The sequence below is a fragment of the Fibroporia radiculosa genome (assembly GCF_000313525.1).
Source record: "Fibroporia radiculosa TFFH 294 genomic supercontigs, scaffold1521, whole genome shotgun sequence".
NCBI classification, from domain to species: Eukaryota; Fungi; Basidiomycota; class Agaricomycetes; order Polyporales; family Fibroporiaceae; genus Fibroporia; species Fibroporia radiculosa.
The window spans coordinates 106,818-130,398 of NW_012133307.1; the positions used below are offsets into that span (position 1 = coordinate 106,818).

A 23,581-nucleotide genomic window follows, 5' to 3' on the forward strand; every position below is an offset into this window, starting at 1 on the left:
TCGACCAGCAGGGCCTATGGCCAAACATCCTCCGTCAGTTCGACCTCCCAGAACAGTTCCACGACCCCCAGCCCAACGGCCAACAGTCCGTCGCCTTCACCTTGGCTCGATACTACTCTCTCATCATTGGCCCCTTCGAGGAAGCATATCGGCGCAACCTGCGCGATCAGCAGGCCCGTGCCATGATGGCCGCCGGTCGTGCCCCGCCCCCTGCACAGCAAGGCCTCCTCGGACCCTCCCAAGCTAGCGTACCCGATGCCATCCCTGGCGCCTCTCAGATGGGGGCTCTCCCAGGCATGCCAACCGATACGTCCAACGTGAATGTGCCCGGCATCAGTCATTCTTCTGCTCCCTCGCAGACGCTTGACCCGGCGGGCGGGTTGGGTCAAATGTCTCCCTCCACCCAGGTCCATATTCCCCAAATCGCTCAGACCCTGTCTAGCAGCAGCCTGGGAATGTCCGCCGCTGCAATGTTAGGCGGGCCGAACGTCCCACAGCCAATGACCGGACCACAGTCGAGCGCTAGCAATCCCGCCACTCCTGCCCTGGCGCAGGAAATGAACGGTTTGGAACATCAACAGACAGAAGAAAGTAGAAAGCGAAAGTCCAGGGAAGTGGAGGAAGTGGATCCTAAACGTGTGCGACAAAAGACAGGTGAGTGTCCTACATCATGATATTCCCTCTATTCCTCAGCAACCCTTGATTCCTTAGACGCTTCAGATACACGATCAGTGAGTAGCCATTCTTTGCCGTTCTAGATGATGCTGACGACGGGGCCCACAGTCGGTCGGACTTGATCGAGACTCCGTGCCGCCTTCAGGACTCGCTAACGGAAGTACCACCCCATCGGGAGCTCACACCGCTCGACAGCCGCTGAGACAGAGGATCGAATATGTTCCCCTCGCTCGCCAGCTTGATACTGCCGGGGGTAGGAACCTCGAGGCCATCCAACATGAACTATCCCGTGCTGCTATGCGCCCTCTCAAAGAGTTGAACGAATGGGGCCAGGTTGATGTCGAAGCCTTGGCAATGTCCCTTCGGTCCCGAATATCTACCGAGCTCTCCTACGGGCTGACTACGTTCACCATGGTGACCCTCTTGCGCTTTCCGAACAGGGAGACTGGCTTCCCCATATCTCAGGCTCTCGAGCTTCTTGAAGAGGTTCTCGACCTGCTAGAGGACGTTAGTTTCGAAGGTGTGGTAAATGGCGAATCAGACCAAGCGCCGGATGCCAGAGTCAGAACACATCGCGAACTAGTCAACGCTATAGTGGAGGACAGCGCAAGCCCCTTTGGATCTTTGCTGCCAAAGCAGGGCTCGAGAGATCATGACTGCGGACCTCAATCGCGCCCTGGAGAAATAATTCTATCTATCCTGAACATTCTACGAAACCTTTCTGTCGTGCCCGAGAACCACGAGGTCCTCGCAACGCATGACCGGCTTCTCACCATCATACTACGATTGTGCGAGCTGGCACCATCCAAGCCGGGTGATTTACTGCCACGCCCGGCCTCTCCACAGCTTTCTCTTCAAGACCTCTTGGCGCTACGCAAGGATGTACTACATATTCTGGTCAATATCGCAGGTTTTGTTGAATTTTCCTCGCCGACGAATCCCGCCGAGGGTGAACTTAATGCACGACGAGCGTTCGAACTGCTATCCTCCTTCCTTACAGACAAAGTGGAGTCTGTGACTCCGTTCGCGAGTATGATACTGTCGGGTCTGCAGCCTGCCATGCACCAGCCTAGACCACCGCCCCTCGCCGATATCACGCTTGAAGCGTTCACGCGGCTTTTCCAGCCCGACGAGAGCCGCCGAATGCTCTCCGAAGCTGTCCCCGAGGAATGGCTGTGGGATTTTGTTGAGTCTCTGGTGCATCGTTTGCCTGTGTCCGACAACGACTTCCAAGTCGTCATGCGCGACGTCTGGCTCGGTTACGTGGAGAAGACCATCATGGCAATCTACGCGCTCGCCTTCCTGGCCACGCCGCAGCTGAAAAAGCGGATCAAGACAGACCGGAGGCTGGCGTTCGCGAAGATTCTGACGCGTCTGGTGAAGAAGTTCACAATCTACTCGCCGCAGGAAACGCGGGTCTACTTCATCATATGCGTGCGTCGCGCGATCGAAGCACTGAAAATGGTTGACGACGCAGAAGATTCCTTCGACACGTCGCAGGCGACGTCGCCCACACTCATGTTCGGCATGGGCTACGGCGAGCACGGGGAAAGTCGCGACGAGAAGGGGATGGGGCTACTCAGCGGATATCAAGACGAGATTACGTGGGGGCTGATGCTGCAGCGGGAGGTTGCGAATGACGAGCTTGTATTCTCAGAGTTGGAAAGTCTTGTTAGGGTGGACCGATTCACTCCTGTATTATCTGCTTGACCCTACTCACTGGCTATTTGATTCCGGTATCATAGGCATGATAGGAACATATTGCTTTTTTTTGACAACCTGCGCCATGCACTGCCGTATACTCGACGATGATATACAAAGTAACTTTCGATGCCTTGATGCATCCGCTCACTTGTGTACGCAACTGCACGATGGGAGACGACGTGACTCTATGCTTGAACACAGGAATATCAGGTCGACACCAATGAGTATATGGTTTCCGGCTTACCCAGATGCGCGAACTACTGTGATTCTTGGCGGTCGAAAATCGTAACTTTCCCTGAATTCTCGCCTCTAGATTTGTATGTGGCTATCAGTAGCTGCTCCATGGCCGCTATTCTCAAACTCACACAACCAGCGGCTTCTCGCCACGAGAGAGATCCCCAAGGGTAAAGTACCCTATATCGTATTCACATTGCACAATGGCCGTTCCGTTGAGCGGATCGTCGCTTGCGGTCCTGACATCCCATAGACGAACGCAACCTATGCACAATGCAGCGATCATGATGCATGATGGCATGTAAGGTAAACTGGCACTTACCATCGGCACCGCCGGTCACTAACCTTGTTCCACGCAAACCCTCAATCCAGTAAGATCCAACAACACCAAAGTCGCCGGTCGATGTCAAAGTTCCCTGGTTATGAGTGAAAACATGGAGGGGTTCGCGACTCAAAAATCTCGAATCATAGACAACGACGGTGTTGTCAGCTCGTGCGACGGCAAGATAGATACCGCCTGTGCTGAACGAGACTTGGCTTATGATGTTGGAAGTTGATGGCTCGAGATCAATCTTGCAAACAGGATCAGAAAGAAGGTGTTGGCAATCAAATAACCAGAGTGAGGATAGACTTTCTGAGCTGTGTGTTGCCATAGCCAAAGTTGTCCCTGTGAGAGAATTCAGTCATTGCTCCCTGTAGCTTAAAGCAACATATTTCAGAACCTCTTACCAGCATCATTAAGAGCAATTTGTTCTCCAGATTCTGACACACTGAAGGTACATACAACTTGGTCAGTAAGTGTGTCAAATGCCTTGTGGTGTCCACTGTAGTCATCCATCATCCTTGACACAATAGGGCAGGATGATGCAAAAAGCAGATTAGATGTTGCAGAATGTCCCCAGGCTAGATCAGCAACCTCATGCTCAATCTCAGGAGCAAGATAAAGACAAGCTTTTCCTCTTGTTTTCAAAGTGATAGGTGAAAGATATATGCATCTTTTGAAAATGGCATTAATTTGAGGCTTTAAAACAGTGATGCTTACACACCCATCCCAGCCTCCCATAGCTAATAAAGGTTCTCCAGGCTTGAACAAAATACTACCCATTGAGCAAGGATATGACACTAATATGAGATCATTAAAAATGTTACATGAAGTTTTAATCAACACTTGCTTGTTTCCATAAGTTGTGGGCCTTTGCCATCTAGAACAGATTCACAGTCCCAAATTTGCAGAGCCCTATCAGTTCCAGCAGAGACAAGTGTCAATGGGCTAAATTACACTTCAGTATAATATTAAAATCAAAAATCCATATAACATACCAGGCAGGATTGAACTGAACATCATTAACAGTACAGTATCTTGTTGCTGTCTTCATTCAGTACATTTGTAATTGAGATTAAAACCATCATTCTACCTTGGGTCATGTCAGCTTGATCTTCATGTGCTGGTAGTATATAACCTGAGATGGGAGTATTAGATACAGAAACAGAACAATAGTGATACCTACATTCTCCTTCAACAAGCACCTTCAATGCTCCACCAGAATTGTAAGGACCAGCTTCACCATCTAAAACACAGTCAAAGTATTATGTATGTTATAATCATATTTTCCTACCTTCCATACCACCATTCCAGACAGAACTTGCAATAGCTATCAAACCTCCAGACTGAGTGATTTTCTGAATAGCTAGAAAATGATAGAAGTAAAATCATCATATAGAAGGCCATTTACCTAACTAGTACTGACCACCAGGTGCATATGGAATTGTATTAGTAGATTGAAGACTAAGCAATGTGCTCAAGGTATCATTTCTTTTTGCCACTGGGATGAGAGAATGAGATGAACAGATCTAAGAGAAAAATAGCTTGCAAAAATAATATTATCAGAGCATTATAAAAAGACTTACCTGTGTCCAAATGAACTCTTCCACAAGGCTAGGTGAAACACAAGAATCTGTGTTTCCTAACAAGCCCATATCCTCATAGTGGATAGAGCTATATGTCTGACTGCTGCAGACTGATATCTTGTGTGAACTTGGTGAGATAGTGAGTGCAGCCACATCAGGCAAATTATTGCTCTGAATGTCTATCACAGACTTTCCTCCACCTCTTCCTGTCCACTAGGCAAACAGTTATTTGGCAAGCATAAAAAGAATTGAAGAAACATACATTGGACTCTACATTGAGATCAAGTGCAGAGTGGATCACAGAATATTCTTCCTCTGAATTTTCTGCATCAGGATGTGCTGGATGTGTTGGATCTACTTGCACCACTGGGCACCCATCCAGAGTCTGAAGTATCTCAAAAAATCATCCCAATTTTGTGAAACAGAAAATGAGATATTAAGAATGGGACATACCAGAGGAGGTGAATCTTCATCGCTGGATTCTATAATGTGAATCTCTCGAGATGCAGAAGATCGGGATGGTGGCACAAGCTGAGAGGATGCAGATGGGAGCCAGGGTACGCGCCGAGATACAGACACGTGCTTACGAGCCGAAGACCCACCTTCAGCTTTCTGGACCACAGGAGCGGTAGCTGACTTCAAGTTTGACTGCCTGAGAGGGACTGTCGCAGAAGTGGAAGGGGCAGGGGCAGGGGCTTCATCCTCCTCATCAGAGAGGAGGCTGATTATCTCCGTGGGTTTCGTCCGAGGAAATGACATGTCGCGGTCCTGTTGCCGATGTGAGCTCCAATCCTTCGAGTTGCGATAGCCAGTAAAGATCACCCCCTCCTCGTCGAATTTCCGCATGTGGTACTTGCTTTGTGTGATGTCCGTGCGCTCGAAGCCGAAGAATTGTATGTCCTCGGAAGAGCCGTCGCCAGTGTTTGTCATAGACGTGAAGAAGTGAATAGTCAACGTCGATGTAGAGTATATGCGGTCCGTCCGCGGTCCGCGAGTGTTCAAGCGATGCGGCCATGCGGAGGTTAGCCACGAGCGGCTAAGCGGCTATAGCGGGTCGAGCTCAACCACCAACCACCAACTTATCGAGTAGCATGTACGCTCCTCGTCATCTTTGTCGGCGAGCTCTTTTTACGCGCCCCTTCCGTCGATGGACACATTCACTTCCTCAGTATAGTTCCGTATCTGAAGTTGACCTTGCTCATTTTTCCAAGATCCTCCCCCCCTCCGCTATTCTCTCCACCCTCTCGCCATCCATTACACCTGCTTCAGAGCTCGAGCCGTTTAATAATGACTGGATGAATAAGTATCATGGCCGTTCGACGACTGTCCTGAAGCCGCGCAGTACTAAGGAAGTTAGCGAGATTGTCAAATGGTGCAACCAACGCCGCATCGCTGTAGTCCCACAAGGTGGAAACACTGGCCTCGTCGGCGGAAGTGTGCCCATCCAGGACGAGCTAGTTGTTAATCTGGGCAACATGTCAAACATACGTTCATTTGACGATGCGTCTGGTGCGCATGTCCCGCAATCGCGACGTTCTCAGAGTGGTGATAAATTGTTGGCTCTCTATAGGAATCCTTGTAGCAGATGCAGGATGCATCCTCCAATCGTTGTCAGACTATCTGGTACCGCTTAATCACGTCGTACCGTTAGATTTAGGGGCAAAAGGCAGGTGTGTCCTCTCGACGTAGTTTGAGTCCTGTGACAGTCACCGAATATCTCTCGGGGAAGCTGTCAGATTGGTGGCAATGTGTCCACTAATGCAGGTGGACTACGATTACTTCGATATGGTTCTCTTCATGGGTCTGTACTAGGACTGGAGGTCGTCTTGCCAGACGGTACAATCCTCGATCAGCTCACTACTCTGCGCAAAGATAACACTGGTTTGTAAATTAGTCTTCTGCACAGCCGTAAGTCTAAGTTGTTTTTAGGCTACGATCTGAAGCAGCTGTTCATTGGCGCGGAGGGGACCCTTGGCATTGTGACTGGTGTCTCCATACTTACAGCCGCCGCCCCGCATGCATCTAATAACGTCATGCTTTCCCTACCTGCTTTCGACAACGTTCTTCCCCTTTACAAGGAAGTCAAGCGGCAATTGTCAGAAATTCTTTCGGCGTTTGAGTTTATTGACAGAAGGGCGTACGACCTTGCAGTAAAGCACGGACAAGGCCGAGCTTTGGACGACAGAGAAGTAGAGGGCGCAGAGTGCTTCGTTCTAGTCGAAACAAGTGGAAGCAATCGAGAGCATGACGAAGAAGTAGGTGTTGCCCTAATTAATCCCCCTCACATGACTAATGAGTGGTCACAGAAACTCAATAAACTGTTGGAGAATCTCATGGAGGAGGAGCCTTCCCTCATCAATTCTGGTGTCCTTGCGACATCCCCTGCTCAGTTCGCTTCGCTATGGGCAATCCGGGAAGGATTGACGGAGGCTATGTCGAAGGAAGGCAAAGCATATAAATATGACATCTCCGTTCCACTTCACAAGTTCAAGGAAGTCATTGACACGACACGGGAGCACCTACGATCTAAGGGCCTCTTACATCCTGATGCAGTGAAGCATGTTGTTGGATACGGTCATGTTGGTGATGGTAAGGAGCTGTTGCAATTGACTCGGTCGTCACCATTGAATGCGCCTCGTTGCCTTTGTAGGAAACTTACATTTGAATGTGGTTGCCGAGGCGTACACGCCAGAAATCGAAGCTGCATTGGAGCCGTTCGTGTATGAGCTAGTTGGTATGTTATCTATCCAGCTCCTCTCTTAGACTCTCAGGCTCATAGCCACATGCGTTAGCGAAATACAAAGGATCCATATCCGCAGAGCATGGTATTGGTGTTATGAAGACGCATGCGTTGCCATATTCGAAGAACTCGGTCAGCATCGAGTGGATGAGGAAGATCAAAAACCTCTTTGACCCCAACGGCATCATGAACCCAGGAAAGGTCCTTGAGTAACACTGATTGATTATATAAATTCGTGCATGTACGTACTATCGTTCGCTCTAATATGACAGTATCTATAAGTTGTTGGACTGCCAACGGGAGGCCTGTGGACCGTGAACCAACTAACGTGAATATGTAACGACACATTCGCTTCTAAAAATACGTATACGAATGATATGGATGCAATACAACTTCATCACAGTTTAATGTACTTACATACCGAGAAGGAGTCTAAGTATGGACGAGAAGAGTATGCCGTTATAATGTCACGTGACTGATTGTCTAACGGCGACCCTAACCAGGCTCAAACTCTAACCCCCGCACGAGGTTACTCCCCGCCCTTTGACCCTCCCTCTCTTCAGTTACCATGGTCCGTCCTTATTTCCTTCTCCATCGTGTTCCGCTTTCCTCCGTACTCATATCGCATCCAAGCCTATCTTTCAGGATGGGAACGGTCTCGCCATCAAGTTTTTCATCCAGAAGGATATCCTCCAGGAAATACAGGCAGACGTCTGTGAAACCATCGCGGTCGGTTTTCTTCATCAAAGACATATTATGGCATTGACATTGTTTTCTTAGGCACTCGGTGGGAGGGTAGAAGCGAAGATGCCACGCGCTGGCTATGTGCTCATTCAACCCGGTACTCAAGAGGAGGAGCGACTACGCCTTTGCTGGACCTCCGCTGACCGCCCGGAACGCTTCTTTGTACCTTATACGTTTGTCGAGGCTTGCAAAATTCACGGAATGCTCTTGAAGCAAATATTTATACATGAAGGACAACCTATTAGGATGCATATTGACTCAAGCATCGCAAACATCAACGTTCGAGCCACACTAAGCGCTCGCATTATGGTGGGCATCCTTCAACCATGACATTTGCTCATGGTTATTTGTTCCTTTCCACCATATTATGATTTTGACGCTAATGGTATTACGTTGCTCTCCAACAGCACTCGGGCGGTGATCCCACTGCATCCGCACAATCCGCAAGAGTTGTTCTCGCAGACCCTAATACTGAAGTGTTTCAACATCTAGTAAAAACATATCAAGGAGAGCCGGAGAAATATGTAGAGTCCTATCTGTGGGTTAAGAAATGTATAGAGAAGGGCCAAGTCATCTATACGCCAGTCGTCTACAAAAATCCTGGCGGCCGACGTCCTGGAGAAGAGTACGTGTTGGATTCTGCTTAAGAAAAACCTCTCATGAGTGAATCTTTATTATTATCATTTTTGCAGACGTACACAATTCACTGAGCAGGACGAGGAACATTTGTGCAATTGGATTGCTGCTAAAATCCCGTATAAAGAAACCGGTGGGCGTACAGGAAATCGACTGTATCAGCAACTCTGTGAGATGGTGCGCAAGTACAATTTGCACTCAGAATTCCATGGCTGACATTCCGCACGTCACCTAGGCAAGTGATCCCGAATATGCTTGGGTCACTCGTCACACATGGCAATCCTGGCGAGAACGTTATAAGAAAAACTCTGGGAGGCTCGATGCAAAAATTTCCGATATCGTAGAACAAAAGAAAATTGCGCATGGAGAGAAAGGACAGTACGGGTACGTCCGTAAGCCCGAAGAGAAGCCCAAACGCGTTCGCAAGAGAGCTCGTGGCGACTCAGTTGGGGATGTCAACGGTGCAGGACCATCAAATCAACAAGATGATATGCAAGAGCTCGAAAGCTTCCCGCCAGTTCCAATGCCCGTTGTTGCTGGGGTTCTACAAGCTGTCCCCAACCCAGCCGTATTTCCAACAATATACTCCGGCCCTTCACCAACGTTTCCGTCGATGCCAGCAAGTATTGGTTTCACAGATGCACAGCGTCCGAAGGCCATTGCCGAGGAGCTGGAAGATGACGAGAGTGAGTGGCAGATACGCGAGGGAGACCCCAATGCACCTCAACCCACGTGGGCAAAGAAAAAGCAAGAGGACAGCGAGCAAGAACCGAGCAAGAAGAGACGAAAAACGTGAGTTACCCATATGTATACCCTTGATTGTATTCATGAGGATTTCTAGGAGCAGGAGCAAGAGCGGCAGTCCGGTGAATGAAACAGCAGAAGAAATGGGAGAGCCCGAAATACACGTCCTTGATCAAGCCGTCTGGGATATCGCACAGGAATTCCGTTTCACTCTCGAAGAAGTGAAGGAATATTATGACAAGTGCGGCGACATGGAACGTACGAGAGCACGATTTAAGAGAATGCGCGACGCTTTGTCGACGCTGCAAGACGAAGATTTGTTGGGCTCTTGATTAATCACGGTCCCCTTGTTTTCGGAGATTTTGATTAATTCTAATGTATCTATTGCTCGCACAATTCATTCGGTCACGTATAGTCACAATGCACGAATATATCTCTAGACCTATTCCATGCCCAGGCAAACCTAAGGTTCAAACTCGGTGAGAAGTTTGTGATCTATGGCACGAACAGGAGCAGGGGGGCTCTCGTATGGTTTTCTCCGTCTATGAATTGCAGTCAGTAAAGAAACTTGGCTACGTGTAAAGACATACTTCTCTCCTGCTGCTGCAGAGGGGAATGAGCCGAATAGGTCTGGATGCTTGGGGAAAGGCGACTCGCTGGAAGTGGACTAAGGAGGGTTTCGAATAAAATATAACAGTGAGCTCACCTGAAATATGGATGCTTTAAAGCATCCACAGCTGATATCCTTTTCGCAGGATCATACGTTAGTAGCCGTGATAGGAGATCAATCCCAGCAGCAGTGATGTACTGAAACTTCTGTCTAAGCTGTGGAGGATGGGGGGGAGGAAGGGTAATTGTCTTCCCCAGTGGTAGTGAGCTGTAATCCGGCCACGAATGGGCAGTCGGAGGCCCGAGCAGTTTGAAGATCATTGAAAGCAGCTCGATCTCACCCTTCGCCTGGAAGAGCGGCTCCTTCAAGAGCAACTCAGCGAATATGCATCCCACAGACCACAGATCCACGGCGGTGGAATACTCCTTCGCGCCGAGGAGGATCTCAGGCGCGCTGCGGTTTCAAAGGCAGAGATAGTATTGCACACATGTACAGAACAATGAAAGTGCTTACCGATACCAGAGGGTCACAACAAGTTGAGTCAAGCCACCCACGCCAACTGGATCGCCGTATCGTCTGGCGAGACCAAAATCGGCCACTTTGATGGTACCGCGGTTGTTCATAAGCAAATTGCTGGTTTTAAGGTCACGATGGAGAATCCATCGTTCATGACAATATGCTACTGCTGACAGTAGTTGTAACATGAGTGTCTTGATCTCGGACTGTAGAAATGGTGATGGCATGACGGTCAATAGTGTCTTCAAATCGTGCTCTATGAAGTCCATCACGATGAAAACTCTAGTGTATATCAGAATAAACGTACGAAATATAAAGCCCACTGGAGAACGTACTGTGTCAAAGTGTCCCCTACAACAACCTCTCTGATCCCGACAACGTTTTCGTGCTTGCACGCCATTAGCGAATTGATTTCCCGCAGAGCAGTTATAGGGAACCCGTTCTTCTCCTCGTCGAGTTTGAGCTTCTTCAATGCCACGATATCACCAGTTTCTTTGTCTCTTGCGCGGAATACAACACCGTATGAGCCTTCTTCGATAGAGTTAAGCCTCTCGTAACAGTACACAGAGCGTGAAGGCTGAAGCGTAGGATGCAGTGTCCGTGGGGGAACATATGCACTATGAGACGGTCGAACATTTTGGGAGGCGGTCTGGGACCGGGGGAGAATGTGTGGAATAGAGTATGAGGGCTCGGGTGTGTCGTTGACCTGTTTACTCTTTGGACGGCGTTTCAGAGGTTGTTCTGTCGGACTAGTTTCTTCCTCGATATCCCAGCGAGATCTCTTTCGAGATGGCGTCGATGGACCTGGATCTTCTTCCATGATGCGGCCAGAGATATGAAGCTTGAAGGCTCACTCTCTAGACAAGTCCGAAACAGGTCGCGCTCGGCACAGAGGTTGCAGTGTAAGTACAGGTACAGGTGGGCCGTACAGTTACAGGTTGCTCTCGATTTATGGCACGTGTGCTGCTTCTGCATCGCGATATCGGCGTCGATTCGGATATGCTAATTTATTGTCTACTAGTTTCTCTCTACTAGCTGGCATTCCGAACTTGTGATGACCAGGGCTTTTCTCCCGACGTAACCCAAATGTTCGTGAAATTGCTTGGGAATCAGCTACTCAACCGTGACATCCGCCGGCAACTGAAGGAGGTTGCGCATTGACATGAGGTGATTCTATTACACCATCTCTCAATGATGATTCAACAGAATAATAGGCTGCCTGCAGTCTTGTCTGCGATGGAAGTCGACGACCTCCGTGGTGAGAATGCGCGACTAAGACGCGAAGTGGAAGATCAGCTGTAGGCTGTTTGTGAAAATCATGATAACAAGCTGGGACCGAGAATCACGGGAATGTAGGCTGGCGGTTGAGTGAGCTGCACAACTCCTGCGCTTCAAGTAATGCTGGTTTGTCAGGATGTCCACAATTTCACTTTTCACGCCATTGGTCACGGCATCAAGGTCTGTTACTGTGATGTGTGTCCTTGGGAGAGGTAAAATTCCAAAACCAGACGATTACAGATAATAACAAGATACAAGCCTTGCGGGGGACAAATTACTAGCCTACACTTGTGACTTAGATTTATGCATAGATAAACGTAGATAGACTATCCTATCGCGAAACGAAATGTGCGTCACAATTCACCACCCTAGCAAGGAATTTGCCGCAGCATGCGGCGCTATTCGAGAGTATTCGAGTTGTACATATGTACTTGTTCCTTGTCATCCCCGTTCTCATGATCAATCAGCATTAAGCGCTGCACACTGTTGCCACCTGGGTGCATGTGTGCAACTGCAACACCTTGCTAATAGTGCTCGACAGGCTGCGCGTCCAGGCCCATTGTCTTAGACTAAGACAGTACATGAATAGTGACTATCGTCTAGCACTTGCCATTGTAATCCTCGCACATTCGTCATCTCGTGAACCTTCAAAATGGACGTTGTGACCAATGACCCTGCTCTTGTTCCGAAGATGATCGAACTTCTCGCCACGGAGTTGAAGACCAGTGGCCAAGGGCTGCGTGAGTCGCAAACGCAGATAAAAAAACTCGAAGAGGAAAATTTACAACTGAAGCGGGAGCTCGACACGCTGCGTCTCCAGGTGCAAGCGATGCTTGATAGCCAAGACCATAAATCTGAACTGTTGTCCGGTAATGTGAGCAGGAGCATACTTTACTTTACAGCTCATCCAATGACTGTACGTAGCCCTACGCTACGGTGTGTGCTCAACTGGCTGCCACTCAGGTGGAGTTGGAAGATAGCCGAAAGGAACATGTACGCGAGTTGCCTCATGGAGATTTTGACCGGTATTGGAGGATATTGTATTCAGGCTGAAGCACTTGATGCAATGAAGATCAAACTGAAAGCGACCCGAGAGAAATAGAAGAACATAAAGGAAACCAGAAATGAATTACGGGCTGTGAGTTTTTCTCAACATCGTCGACGTATCTGCAAATCATCATAAGCAGTCGCTAGAGCAAAATTATGCGCAGTTGAGTATCGTCACTGCTGAGCGAGACGCTGCCTTGACCGAGCAACTAGAGCCACGAGTAAGTATCGATTACTATAGAGTGCCACAACCGAAACTCAGACCCTTATGTTCAGTTCGATCTACGTGCATTTCTTCAGCTCGTAGAGGCGGCGAATGAGATACAACCTCTCAAGAGGAAACACTATTCTGCGGAAATGTCGTTCAGTATCTCACAGGCATGCTGGGTTCCCATATGTCTTCATCGTACTTATACACTGAGCCGACCGGCTCGGACAGGATGCCCAACGCCTTTGGTAGGCTTTCAATCGCATGAGGATATAATTCGTCGGCTCATGTTGAATTGTCTTCCAGTTCGTGCCGAATCATGAATGCTGGATTTGACGAAGTGATCTGGCACATGAATGACACGTCGCACTGCCTTTTGGTTTTGCCATCCTTCCGATACAATACCAAGGTGAATAACGGGCGCGGTCCTTGGGAGAAATACTCCCCAAAGCCTGTCCCCGGACAGGACTCTCGAGTAGAGTTTTTTCACAGGCAAAACAAACTATGGTTTTACTATGGGGTATTTGAGGTGGTCGAAATGACAGCGTTGACGCTCAACGATGTCAAAGAACTTGGATTCAAAGTATGTACGATGTCAAAGTGCTAATCACCAGCGCCAACCAATGTGATATCCTCAAGAGAACGATGTCAGCTCCAAATCTCGTACCACCCATTATAACGGATATGGTGAAAAATATGTACGCCGAGGGCGCACTGACTGTTCAATGTATTGGCCTTCAATGCGTGAACTTTAATCATGCGCTAGACAACACTCTACATTCAAAAAGGAGTAAGCACGGACACCCCATCACCGTCCCTGAAGAGGGATCAACGAATATCAAGAAACGAACTCCTAATGGAGGTTCCGGAGAGCGGCCAAAATAGAAGGCAAAGATGTCTGCATGAATAACAACAATTATCATGTAGTGCGTGAGGATTCTTCAGCACTGTACTTCGCTGATGTCCTGCGTTTTTTGCGTATTTGATATATTGATTGTATATCATTAGTATTAGATAGGTTACAGTGCATACGGTCTGATGCGATATGTATATAGTCGCCAATAATCACTGCGGTACATTCCGTACATGTCTAAGCGAGGAGTGCACTCTTACCAGTGGTCTGAAAAATTGCAGCTGCCGGCTATGACCTGGTCGCTCTCTCGTTCTCGACATCCTCTTGAACCTCACTTACAGTTGCGAGTCCTGGTAAGACGACTTTCAATGTACCTTTCTCTAATATTACTTTTCGTATCTAAAAGACAGTCAATGAGGGGATCAAAACCGCAATAAGTAGCGGTTTACCTGATGTGTGATGAGCTCGTGTACTTTTGGCACATCAGCGAGCTTTGCGCGACTCCCCATCAGGGATTTTGTCTGTAGGTTGAGTGTGAACTCGGTGTTAGGTGAGGGAAAGTTGAATGTCATAGTGGGGTGTTGTGCGTGGGGATGTGGCGGCGTCAGGAGGATCTGATATGGCGGCGGAGATTGAGTGGCGTTCACCAAAAAAGACCAGCTGAGAGATGGCTTACGGATGAAGACAGGCGGGACAAGGAGATAGTGAGTGAGATTGGGAGTCGCGCGAATGATGCGAAGGGGTAATGAAATAATACAGAAGTGGATATAGATATCGAAAGCGCGTCGACATAAGTCATGTCAAATTCAATTGCCTGTCGCAGAAAACGTTAAGAATACAAAGTGGACATAGTGACGCAGTGTAACAGACGTACTGGATCTGCGTCGGAGGTGCTCTGGGTTTTGAATCGAGCTCGAGACAAGTGAGGGGCTGAGGCACCTAGATCTACCGAATGTACTCTAATCGGATCCTGAAGCATAGAAGGTTTCATCGCTCGGTTAAATGTACGACTAGGAATAGATAATGGGACATACCAGAAAGCCAGGCGGGCGCATTTTATTAGCATAGATTTCCACTCGCCGACGAGCAATCTCGTCGCCCTCGGCTCCCGACAAGCCATCGCGCAGCTTGACTCGATAAGCATCCAGCACCTGCCACGGGGCATGAGTTAGGAAGCTGTTGTAGGGATACCATAGTGCGCACCTGCTGCAAAATGCCGTTCAACCAGTCCGCACTTTCTATGCCGCCCCCGCTCTGGTCGTCCTTCCCCGGCCGGACACCGAGTTTCTCTGCAAGCAAGGGCACGGCATCCTCCTCGTCGGGCTCTGGTTTTGGCTGGTATGAGGGTGTCTTGTAAGAGCGATCGGAGACGCCATCCAAGAAGAGATACTTGAGAACGACAATGAGCAGGAATAGAACTGAGAACTGGCCGAGAATGAGGCCCTGGGTGAAGGTGGGCTGGAGAGTGAAGAAGTATGCGGTGCCCATGCGAGGGATTGGACAGCGCAGGGGCGGGTCGTGTGTCGGACAAAATGGCAACCTGGCAGATCGAGGCGCATGGAATCACAGGCCACACCCACGCGTCTTGCGACGCCCATCATGGACCGGCTCACTGCGTTCGTGTCCTGGCCCTCTGCACCCCTCACCCGCTCCCTCGTCCTCGCCGCCCTCGCCGCTCTCGACCCTCCGCCGTTCCCCGTCCCTGCCCTCACCGCCGATCTCAAGGCATCCCCGCACAGTCTCCTCCAATGGTCCACGTACGATGCCATCGACCACGACCTTACCCATTCCGCCCCGTCCGGCTCACGCGTGCTCTCTTCCTCCTACATCATCCGCAAGGCTCTCATCCGGAAGCACTACCTTTCCCGCTGCATACATAACTATCTCACAAAACACCCCGAATCTATCCTCAAGCGCGCCGTGCCGAAGACCTGGGACATAGATATCAGTTTTGCGGACGAGCTCGATGAGTTGTGGAGCGACGATTTGTATGATCTCGCCCAAGAACTAGACCAGGGAGACCCGAACAAGTGGTGGATCCTGAAGCCCGGGATGGCAGACAGAGGTATGGGGATCAGACTATTCCACTCAAAAGAAGATCTCGCCACTATCCTGGAGGGTTTTGAGGCAGACGATTCAGATCAGGACGTTGATGTTGAAGACCAGAATGCTGATACGTCTATTATAACGTCTCAGCTGCGGCATTTCGTGATCCAGGTAAGCTATATTCAGTGGCATACAGCATGTGGTACAAACTCGTCCGTATGGACGCTGTGGCTTGCCACAGCGTAATATCTGCGCGCAGCTGTACGTAAAACTTAGTTGTAGCTAATCTTCATCGGTAGGAATATATATCCACGCCACTGCTACTAGATCCTAGAGAAATCCCCATTGGGGGAGAGCTCAAATTGTCACTAGAAGATCTGCGCGGTCACAAAGTCAGCGCAATGCTCTCGTATGTTCCGACCATACTGCTCACTTAACGATAGTTCCATCTGCGCGTATATTGTGTCGCTTCTGGGGCTCTCAGAGTGTACATGTACACCCGCATATTGTCGCTATTCTCGGCGATGTCATACTCTCCGCCCGTCGTCTCTACTGACAAGTCTTCACAAGCATCAATCAATAAGAATCTGGCACGGCATCTAACCAACACATCTTTGCAGACAGAGCGCGGAGAGACAGGCGTTCGGCTCCTCGAAGAACTGGTTGAGTGCCATGTCCTCCCTCCTTCGCCACATGTTGGAGCGGTGCGACCTGGAGAGGCTCATCCCAGAGCACACCAGCAGAGGGCACCGCGAGTCGTGGGTCAAGTGATGGACATTGAACAGCTTCGTGCTAGCCAACACGAGCAACTTAGGAAAGCGCAAGACCCCAGACAGGCGGACCTCCCGAAAGTACTGACGGCTGAGGATGTAGCGGATATAAAATCTCAAATCGCGGACGTTCTCGCTGAGACATTCTACGCTGCATTGGACATGAGCGTACATTTTCAGGTTCGTGTTTTGTACTACTACTACTACTACTTGAACGTTAATAACAGCCTCATTTTGTGGACAGCCTCTGCCAAACGCATTCGAACTTTACGGTGTTGACTTTCTCGTCAGCTCGAGCCAGTCTACTCCTTCCCGCAAATATCAGGTTCATTTGCTAGAGGTCAATTCTGAGCCTGCCATTGAGTTGACGGGTCCACGGTTGACATGGATCTTGGAGGATCTGTTCAAAGCGATCGGGAAAGTTTGTGTGGCTCCCTTTTTCGGTGCCTCCGAGGAGAGCAATTGGTCTGTTGGCGAGACGCGAGAAGGGCTATGGAAGTGCTTGGATTTGAAAGTGCGTGGAACGCAAAGTTAGTAATACAATGGCGCCGGGTGGAAGCACGAAATAATCTGTATTATATTATCTGCGCCTGCGAATCCATTATGAATCACGTCCGTACGGTTGTATGATCTGATATCGAAATTGACATCCCTGTACCCGCTCGTGCACTACAATCAGTGCTTGCTTCAGCCGTGCCACAATATGAAGATGTACTTAATGAGAATTCGGACCAATCGGCAATTTGCGTACTGCGATCGAGCAAGGCGCCTTGACCCTCGAGCCCAATTCCACCACTTAACCACTCACAGTACTCACCCCCGCACCTTGTCTATATGGCGTCCAACACATCAAGTGTTGTCTTCGATGATATTTTTACGATCAATGCCATCGACAAGGAGGGTAAAAAATTTGACAGAGGTTGGTCTATTTGCCCCTCAAGCAAGCTGCATGTAACTCACCGGGACTGGTTTGGTTTCGCCGTCAGTCTCGCGCCTATATGCGCACTCAAAAAACTACGACATGGATCTGACGCTTGATTATAATATCGAGCTCTATCCACTACAAAAAGACCAGTCGTTCGCACTTGCGCTTGCTACGTCCTTGGCGCGCGGTCCGCCAGGGACGACGGATGAAGACGACAAGGATAGAGATGTGTGGCGGCCAGACGGGAAAGGGAGGAGGGGCCTAGAGGAGGACTATGAGTATGTGATGTACGGGAAGGTGAGTCATATTCTCTAGTCCTTCTGTCCTGGATGTTGCTTTGCGGCGGATTGATTACTTCGTCGTCCTTGTAAAGGTGTATCGATTTGATGGAGGTACAGCAGAGATCGTGTAAGTCTCTCATTCGGTCTCAAGACTTTTTCAAAATTAAACTTCGACTCTACTGTCCTTTAGCACAGCGTATGCCTCTTTTGGCGGCCTACTCATGTCGCTGACGGGCTCTTTCCGACATATGACTAGCATTGTTCTTGGAGACCCGATATACATTCTACTGCGGAAGTAATGTATTTCTCTCCTCATTCGAGCAGCGATCGCTTGCATCTCGGGCGCAATGTAATTATATCTCATTTAACGAAGCAGCTGTCCTAGCACGCGTAGCGTACACTTTCTCGCGGTGGCAATACTTGGTCAAGCATCCCATGGTTTCGGCCATCACAACCATCTTATGGTTACCCGCAAATTCCGGAAGGCCTTTACTTTACAGTACAACTACATTGATGACGGTGAGGTACGGATAAAACTCTAAAGTACAACTTTCGACTCATCCCAACGTGGAGATGTAGGTCATATCACTCATTCATATCGTCAAGGGCCTGTGCAGAGTGCACTTTAGCCTCGACCGATACGTTTGGGTTAGAAATCGCGGCCTAAGTAGGTTCAGCATCAGCAACCGACACGATAGGAGGGCTCACCTTGTGGCCAATGGCGACATTGGCACCATGAGCCTCTTGAGAGTCGAGCTCGCCGCTCTCCTGCATTTGCCGGAGCCTTTCGGAAGCGCGCTCCTTGGCCTCCTCAGAATTATTGGGGTTAGAAATGGCAGCCTCTACAATGCTGGTTAACAAAAGAGGCAAGGAAGTGAAATTGTGCTGCACTCACTCAGGCCGCGAGCGACCTGGGAAAACGTAAGATCTGCTTGGAGATTATGCAAGAGGTAAAATAACTCACATTTCCGGGATTAGCCATCGTCGAGTGTTGAACAGTGCGCAGAATGCTGATCGACTGTTTGTGATCAACGGAAGTGAGTCGTCTCTAATTGGGTTTTGCGACTCTTGCTCTTGCATTTATATATCTCCCTGACGCTCCAGTGGCTATATTTGCGTCATTTATCTCTGCTGGTCCACTGAGGATTTGGAAACCCTCGCCAGAGCCGTCACTGCGCTGGAGGCGCTGATGTCAAGTGCTCGTCACTCCACTCTACTCCATCACGTGCAGATGCGACTTGTTGCAGCGAGCCCTGCGTTGCCAGAGACCCAAGTGTCGAAATTTGCTGTGGCCCATTGCATCAATGTTCTGAGTCGACTCCGTACTAAGTCGGCTCCGAATCCTGCAGAGTCATTGACACTGATGGGTATTCAAATTCTCATTCTGAAAGTTTGCTCACAACTGACAACCCCAATCATTGGCTATGACATCTATCGGGACTGCCAAGATTCAAGTCTATGCAGGGCTGCTGTGGTGCTCAAGTTGTGTTTGAATACAATCTCACAGGGCACTGGACAGTGAGTGTGGACCTGTAAGTTTGCATTTTGAGCACTTGTGGCAGCTGTGATTGTTCTGATCACAACCCAGTAAGAAATTAGATTGTGCATCCATACAACCAATGGGTCATTTAGAACTGTTTTACCAGAGCAAGTCCAGGAATCGTGTGGTTGCGATGTAAGTATTTTCCATAAGATCATAAAAAGGAATCTCTGCATGAGAGTGGATGTAAGAAGCACTTGCATACTCTCAAATGATTCAATCTATTTTTCAGGTAATCCTCTTCTAGGGAAATCCAAGAGGACAACAGCTGGATGTCAACCACCCAATACATTCTTGCCAGCGCACCTCCCACCTTCATATCACATTATGCTGAACTGTGATATGAGGATGGGAGGTATGCTAGCAGGGATGTAGATGAGTATTGGGTGGTTGACATATGAATTCAGAATTGTCCTGTGCCAGATTATATGAGCAAAGGGTGTTTTGGCGGCGCTGGTGCGCTGGTGTAAGTGCCTTGGTTTGACTTGAGGCTCTCTCCGTCACCTGACCGCGACAGCTCGTCTCTGACGTCACGCGTAGGTTTGGCAGGTCTCGTTGACGAGATGCTGACAGTCCTGACGCTTGCTCGACAGCTCTGCCGCCATCGTCAGCCTCCGCCGGATGTATAAAAAGCCAGCAAGCTGTCCTCTTCCCTCCCAGAATCTCTCTCTCTTCTACATCCATCATCGCTCATTCATCCATATTTGTATTTCTGCACCTGTAAACCATGTCCAACTCCGGGAACGTGCGTTCATTTCTTTTTTTCCGTACCTCATATTAGCTTACCCCTCGTACAGGTTGCTCGCGGCTTGAGTGAGGTTCATTATATCTCAACGTGATCTATGCGCTGACACGTTGGCAGAGGGCGCCGTCTCCAACCCGAACAACTCGGAGGAGGCCAAGCAGCGTGCCCAAGACCGTCTCGACGAGATGCACGCAAGTGGCGAGGCGAACAGCAGCGAGGCTCACGCCGCTCAAGTGGAGCGTGGCCATAAGGTTCGTGTTTCAATGTTGAATAGCTCTCGTACCTACGTGTTGCAGGCTGCTATGTCCAACCCTCGCAACTCCGAAGAGGCCAAGGAGCACTCGAAGCAGATAGTTGACGATATGTCTATGTAAACTTCCGGCAATTTTGTACTCCCTTAGAGCCTTGTGTAGTCTTTGAACCTTGTGTATCAATGAAACACCTTTTCTGTACCAATAATGGATTGCACCTACAAACGATTACGATGCAGCTACAATAACCAATCAACGTAATAAGTATAAATAGGCAATCTCCCTTGCCAGTTAAGCGTAAGTAACAACAGCCCAGCAGCCAGTAGCCTAATCCAGAATGGATAAATATTGAATAGTGATGTGTGCTATAAGCTCTAGCATATTCGTACGGTAGACAGGGAATAGGAGTGTGAAAAGTGTGTATGGTACAAATGTAGCTTCAATTCAAACCCTGAGATGCGATAGATCAGAGCACGAAAATCTCACTGAGCTTAGGCACCGAACGCGACCACAGGAACGCAATCCACCTCTCCAGCAAATGAAGACCCTATCAGACATCGACGGCATCACCGCATCCGCCGGAGTTGGTCGAGGACGTCTGCCATATCCAGGTCCTGTACCGGCTTCCTTTCCAACCGTCCGAGACGGAAAACGCGCGGTACCTCCGCGGCAACTTCGACTGTAGTCGAAGCATTGCGTCCGTGCCCCGACTCCTTAGCATTTAAGCGGTCGGAGGCCGTGGAACTTGGCAGAAATTCGGTGGACGCCAGGTCTTGGGAAGACGTCATACCATGCATGCCATTTGAACCGTGCAACGACGCGGGCGACGAGGGCGCATGTGGTCCTACAAGAACTCCCGCAAGGTCATTCGGCGCAACACCGAAGAAGCGTGAAAGCTTCGCTGCACGCATCCTACGTGCGCGGAACTCTTCGGGTGGAGGGCTCTGCGCCCGTTCATGCTCATGTGCGGGCTCTGCCGGTGCGTTCTCAGGAGTGGGTGTCATATAGCTAGAGAATGGGGGCGGGGTGCGCGGTGGGAGGGGGACCGATGGGAGCGGTTCCGATATTTGAGGGGGTGTGCGTGGGGTGAGCGGGACCTGGGAGTGGGTCGATTGGGTGCGCGAGTGATAAGTTGCCATGGAGGCCATAGACTGGATGCTGGGTTTTAGTCGAGGCTGATGAAAACCAGCGTGTCCTAGAACGGACGGGGCGAGGTGTAGAGGCGGAAGCTCTGTGTCAGACTCAGAGTCTGATTCTGCATACAAACCAGGATCCTCAGTGTTTGACGATGATTCGACCTTATGGGTTGGCAAGTCATCAGTAGACTGTAATGCCTCTTCCTGAAGTAATACTGCCTGCTCAAGATTCTTCTGCTCTCCCTGAGCAACCTCAGTCTGAGTAAAAACGAGTGGAGAAGGCGGTTCCGAGAGAATTGACTGGACAGAATCACGTACGCGACGATGGACAGTCAGCGATATGGTACTCGAAGTGACCGAGGCAAATGTCGCGCGCGAATCCCGCCTATTCTCAGATACCGTTGTCAGAATGGAAATGGTGTCGAAAGCATCCTCCCCGGTTAGAGGCGTCGTGGCTTGAAAGAGTTCCTTGGGAGGTTCGTCGCCGAAGAGCTAGCAACGAGGTCAACAATACGCGGGATAGAACTCGTGAAGGACTAACGCACCTGCATCATCTTCTTGGCCCTTTTTACATTCAGCGCCCGTTGCTTGTCGCTCATTGGCGCGCCGAGACCGAGCCGATCCGCGTCCCTCGCGTCTGCACCCTGATCGTCGCCATCGAAGGTGCCCGCTGAAACCTTCCTGGCGAGAAGAATAGATCGACCTTTCCGGAGTCGAGCACCTTTGCCCGACTCGGCTGAGAGTGTGCGGATATCCAGACTGAGGCGTCGCTTGGTGAACGTAGCGGGACTCTTGTTGCGCAACGATGCACTACGTTGAGGAAGTGGTCGTTCGAGGCTATCCTTCGAGACCACCGTTGGCATAAGACGCGAGATGGTTGAAGGTGAGAGCAGGGACGAAGAGGAGGGATTCGGGGAGGACAGCTTGACGAGAGGAAAAGGGGGCGGTGGCGATGGCAATGGTCGCGGCGACGGCGCAGATGATGGCGGCGAGGTGACATGAGATGCGTCTGCTGGGGACGATGGAGCACGACAATCATCATCAAAAATATGTTGCAGCTGCTTGTCGATGTTAATCAGAGTAGAGGAAAACTCGGGACTATGGTCGAGCTGCAGCTTCTCTGGACCGCTCGTCCGTCCGAATGTACTGGAAACGGGAGTCTCTATCGCAGGAGGCCTGTCATCAGCCTCCGGGGTGTTGGGATGGCAGAGGGTAAGCTCCGCGGTCGAGATGTAGTCTCCATCAACGCCTCTGTCCGCGTCGGACAGTGTTGGGCTGTCCTGATCTGGATGAGCAAAGCGGATGGGGGAGGAAGGCGATGCACTTGTGGCTGGTGAGGTGGAAGGGCGACGAGAAAGAGATGTAGGTGGACGTGCCCGCTCAACAGCCGTCGCGATGGTGGAGACTACAGCAGAACCACCAGCCGTCAGGCTGCGCTTGAGAGATATCTTTCCGGACAACGAGTGAGAGGAATGCTGTGAATCTGCAAAGCTCGTCGCTGAAGGAGATGGTGAGGGGGAGAGAAAAGGGGAAGGCGCGGCCATCAAGGTATGTGGATCCTCACTCAGTCGGGAGGTATTGGATATTCCTATGCGACTGGGTTTCCTGGCCTTGCGGCCGAGCTTCATGTTCGCAGAATGAGAGTGGGGAGCAGGGTCAGAAGGAGAGACAGGACTGGAAGAGAGAGGGGGGGCTTGAGAGTTTAATAGGATGTGGGCTGCGGGAGGAGCCTTGGCCACGGTGGGAAGAGGTGTGGGAGGGGGTGGGGGAGGGGGACGGGGCCAGAATGGAAGAAGAAACGAAAACGATTTTGAGCGGGAGGGGTGGGTAAGAAACATCTGCGCGTAGGTGGGCCTCAGACCTGAGACTGCAGCCAAGCCTGAGGGTGATGGCTACGCGTTAGCCGAGGGCGTGCAAGCTGTCTCACCTGCGCTGACCAGTGATACGAGTGGCGGCTGCGGGCGCGAGGGTCGTCGCTGCTGCCGCCGCC

At 50.0% G+C, this 23,581-nt stretch overlaps 10 protein-coding genes across 10 annotated transcripts; 5 read left to right on the forward strand and 5 right to left on the reverse strand.

The window, feature by feature from the left end:
- Window positions 1-185: 185 nt before the first annotated feature.
- On the forward strand, window positions 186-2,385 carry FIBRA_02971 (uncharacterized protein; the record flags this gene model as incomplete). Its single annotated transcript, XM_012324817.1, has 3 exons — window positions 186-654; window positions 712-731; window positions 784-2,385. The coding sequence occupies 3 exons, from the start codon at window positions 186-188 to the stop codon at window positions 2,383-2,385; spliced, it is 2,091 nt and encodes a 696-aa protein (XP_012180207.1).
- Window positions 2,386-2,740: 355 nt separating this feature from the next.
- FIBRA_02972 (uncharacterized protein) lies at window positions 2,741-5,451 on the reverse strand (the record flags this gene model as incomplete). Its single annotated transcript, XM_012324818.1, has 13 exons — window positions 2,741-2,877; window positions 2,936-3,280; window positions 3,343-3,608; window positions 3,660-3,710; window positions 3,782-3,883; window positions 3,934-3,947; window positions 3,997-4,073; window positions 4,122-4,181; window positions 4,230-4,301; window positions 4,362-4,464; window positions 4,522-4,734; window positions 4,784-4,906; window positions 4,975-5,451. 13 exons carry the CDS (start codon window positions 5,449-5,451, stop codon window positions 2,741-2,743), a joined length of 2,040 nt encoding a protein of 679 aa, XP_012180208.1.
- A 161-nt stretch (window positions 5,452-5,612) lies between these two features.
- FIBRA_02973 (uncharacterized protein) lies at window positions 5,613-9,717 on the forward strand (the record flags this gene model as incomplete). Its single annotated transcript, XM_012324819.1, has 13 exons — window positions 5,613-6,030; window positions 6,092-6,191; window positions 6,251-6,402; window positions 6,451-6,776; window positions 6,828-7,110; window positions 7,172-7,255; window positions 7,314-7,462; window positions 7,895-7,990; window positions 8,042-8,314; window positions 8,413-8,630; window positions 8,698-8,818; window positions 8,877-9,433; window positions 9,483-9,717. The coding sequence occupies 13 exons, from the start codon at window positions 5,613-5,615 to the stop codon at window positions 9,715-9,717; spliced, it is 3,012 nt and encodes a 1,003-aa protein (XP_012180209.1).
- Window positions 9,718-9,848: 131 nt separating this feature from the next.
- Window positions 9,849-11,331, reverse strand: FIBRA_02974 (uncharacterized protein; the record flags this gene model as incomplete). Its single annotated transcript, XM_012324820.1, has 5 exons — window positions 9,849-9,927; window positions 9,976-10,041; window positions 10,092-10,448; window positions 10,509-10,793; window positions 10,847-11,331. 5 exons carry the CDS (start codon window positions 11,329-11,331, stop codon window positions 9,849-9,851), a joined length of 1,272 nt encoding a protein of 423 aa, XP_012180210.1.
- Window positions 11,332-12,441: 1,110 nt separating this feature from the next.
- FIBRA_02975 (uncharacterized protein) lies at window positions 12,442-12,891 on the forward strand (the record flags this gene model as incomplete). Its single annotated transcript, XM_012324821.1, has 3 exons — window positions 12,442-12,663; window positions 12,714-12,782; window positions 12,838-12,891. The coding sequence occupies 3 exons, from the start codon at window positions 12,442-12,444 to the stop codon at window positions 12,889-12,891; spliced, it is 345 nt and encodes a 114-aa protein (XP_012180211.1).
- Window positions 12,892-14,185: 1,294 nt separating this feature from the next.
- On the reverse strand, window positions 14,186-15,385 carry FIBRA_02976 (uncharacterized protein; the record flags this gene model as incomplete). Its single annotated transcript, XM_012324822.1, has 6 exons — window positions 14,186-14,296; window positions 14,347-14,511; window positions 14,574-14,711; window positions 14,772-14,867; window positions 14,932-15,048; window positions 15,101-15,385. The coding sequence occupies 6 exons, from the start codon at window positions 15,383-15,385 to the stop codon at window positions 14,186-14,188; spliced, it is 912 nt and encodes a 303-aa protein (XP_012180212.1).
- A 111-nt stretch (window positions 15,386-15,496) lies between these two features.
- Window positions 15,497-18,218, forward strand: FIBRA_02977 (uncharacterized protein; the record flags this gene model as incomplete). Its single annotated transcript, XM_012324823.1, has 8 exons — window positions 15,497-16,114; window positions 16,243-16,335; window positions 16,387-16,893; window positions 16,958-17,227; window positions 17,524-17,632; window positions 17,700-17,916; window positions 17,954-18,046; window positions 18,110-18,218. The coding sequence occupies 8 exons, from the start codon at window positions 15,497-15,499 to the stop codon at window positions 18,216-18,218; spliced, it is 2,016 nt and encodes a 671-aa protein (XP_012180213.1).
- A 286-nt stretch (window positions 18,219-18,504) lies between these two features.
- On the reverse strand, window positions 18,505-18,901 carry FIBRA_02978 (uncharacterized protein; the record flags this gene model as incomplete). Its single annotated transcript, XM_012324824.1, has 4 exons — window positions 18,505-18,582; window positions 18,628-18,761; window positions 18,815-18,830; window positions 18,884-18,901. 4 exons carry the CDS (start codon window positions 18,899-18,901, stop codon window positions 18,505-18,507), a joined length of 246 nt encoding a protein of 81 aa, XP_012180214.1.
- A 1,285-nt stretch (window positions 18,902-20,186) lies between these two features.
- Window positions 20,187-20,578, forward strand: FIBRA_02979 (uncharacterized protein; the record flags this gene model as incomplete). Its single annotated transcript, XM_012324825.1, has 4 exons — window positions 20,187-20,204; window positions 20,257-20,272; window positions 20,322-20,455; window positions 20,501-20,578. The coding sequence occupies 4 exons, from the start codon at window positions 20,187-20,189 to the stop codon at window positions 20,576-20,578; spliced, it is 246 nt and encodes an 81-aa protein (XP_012180215.1).
- Window positions 20,579-21,021: 443 nt separating this feature from the next.
- On the reverse strand, window positions 21,022-23,429 carry FIBRA_02980 (uncharacterized protein; the record flags this gene model as incomplete). The annotated part of the gene is made up of 3 exons (XM_012324826.1): window positions 21,022-21,849; window positions 21,910-22,083; window positions 22,137-23,429. The coding sequence occupies 3 exons, from the start codon at window positions 23,427-23,429 to the stop codon at window positions 21,022-21,024; spliced, it is 2,295 nt and encodes a 764-aa protein (XP_012180216.1).
- Between the last annotated feature and the right edge of the window lie 152 nt (window positions 23,430-23,581).